The 2075-nt window shown below is 17.3% G+C and overlaps 1 protein-coding gene across 1 annotated transcript; it reads left to right on the forward strand.

Moving 5' to 3' along the window:
• Positions 1-260: 260 nt before the first annotated feature.
• PRSY57_0529200 (SNARE protein, putative) lies at positions 261-1141 on the forward strand (the record flags this gene model as incomplete). Its single annotated transcript, XM_012906357.2, has 2 exons — positions 261-563; positions 767-1141. 2 exons carry the CDS (start codon positions 261-263, stop codon positions 1139-1141), a joined length of 678 nt encoding a protein of 225 aa, XP_012761811.1.
• Positions 1142-2075: the final 934 nt, after the last annotated feature.

Raw genomic sequence — 2075 nt, forward strand, 5'->3', positions numbered from 1 at the left:
CCAAAAAAAAAAAAAAAAAAAAAAAATCTTAATATAATAATCAATTAGAAGGATGTACTTTGTTTAATATAGGGACTATATTGTTTTATTTCTTATTTTTATTGTTATAGAGGAACGTTTAAGAAATTATTTTATCAAAAGATATATTGAAATATAAACATTTAAGACTACTATACATAATATAACATAGCAAAAAAAAAAAATATATTAATACATAATATATTTAAGACACATAAGATATAAGAATAAAATAAAATAAAATGGATTTATGGGACAAAGATTATCAGAAAGCTTTACAAACGGGAAAAGATATAAAGAAATTATTAAAGCAAAGTGAGAAAGAAAAAAAGAAAGCTAAAAATAGAGCAATATTGAGAGGTAAAATAACAGAATTTAATCAGAGTGTAAAATTTCTTGTACACCAATTAAGTAATGATTATATAAAGAATGATAAGCATTTTATAAAAAATGAAACGAAATATATGAATAAAGTGTCAGCATTAGAAAAGGTGAAAAAGGAAATAGGTACCTTATATGAAGATTATGCATCAACAAATGAAGGGGTAAATAAATATAAAAAAAATATATTATCTATATGTATATGTAATATATATTATAACCATGTGTTTTATAACTGAGTGATATTATTATTTATCATAATGGTTCCGTTTATATTATATATATATATATATTAATGTGTTTGTTTTTATTATTTTAATTTTTTATATATTATTTTTTTTTTTTTTTTTTTTTTTTTTTTTTATAGGAGATTTCTTTAAATATGAATATGGAACTTTTAAACGAATTTGAAAATGAAGAGAATACATATTTGAACGATTTGAATAAAGAAGAGCTGTTATTAAAACAAAACAAATTAATGAAGTTACAAGATGAACAATTAAACTTCCTAGAAGGTACAACCCATAATTTAAAAAATATTAGTTATAATATAAATAGTGAAATACAAGTACATAATGAATTATTAGATGATATTGATAGAGATATGGACGAAACCAACAATTTATTAGACAGAAATAGAAATATTTTTGAAAGGGTTACTAGTAATACAAGTAATTATTTTTTATATTTTTTAATTGTTATTTTAACAGCAAGTCTTATATTCTTTATAATGATACTCTAATGTGAATATATATATATATATATATATATATATATATGCTAATATTTTTTTTGACGTTGAATTGTTAATAATATTATCATATTTTTTAACTACACATTATTTTCACTTGTTTCTAATTATTTATTATTATTACTATTATATATTATTATTTTATTTTTTTTTGTTTAAAAATATATATATATTTTTATATATATGTTAAATTTTTTTAATTTTTTTTTTTTTTTATTATTTTATCCATTATTTCAAATTAACCTTTCAAAATAGTAAAAAAAAAATATAAAGTATGTTTGAATATAATAATGTCTATATTAATATATATATATATATATATATATATTAGGAGAATATTATATATATAATATTATTATTTTATAACATCTATTTAAAGTAATAATAAGTTTACATAATTTTAATTTTCTTAATAATAGAAGCTAAAATATATTCTACAAGAATTATGAATTGTCAGATCAAATTAATTTATCTTTAATGGTTTTATTAATTGACTCATGGTAAAATGAGGATGACAAACAAATAAATTTATAGAAACTATGTTTTTGTGTCCTATGAATATTTATTGTTTTATTAATATACCTTCAAAATATATCTTGTAAAGATGGTAGTAAATGGACCCAACCCAATTATTATATAAATAAAACTTTACAACAATAGTTTATTTATTTATTTATTTATTTGTTTATTTATATTTTTATGTTCATTTTCTTTAATAAAAAAAAGTTTATATGCTATATTTTGCTAATTCAAATAATATATATATATATATATATATATAGAAGGATAGAAATTTATTATGTGTGTTGAAAAATAAAAAAGAAAGGAGTGTATAATATCTTTATGAAATGAATTATTTAAAAAAAAAAAAAAATATAATGGGACAAAGGTATTCTATAATTATGTCACGTTTAACATAAATATA

Source organism: Plasmodium reichenowi, chromosome 5, assembly GCF_001601855.1.
Source record: "Plasmodium reichenowi strain SY57 chromosome 5, whole genome shotgun sequence".
Classification (NCBI taxonomy): domain Eukaryota; phylum Apicomplexa; class Aconoidasida; order Haemosporida; family Plasmodiidae; genus Plasmodium; species Plasmodium reichenowi.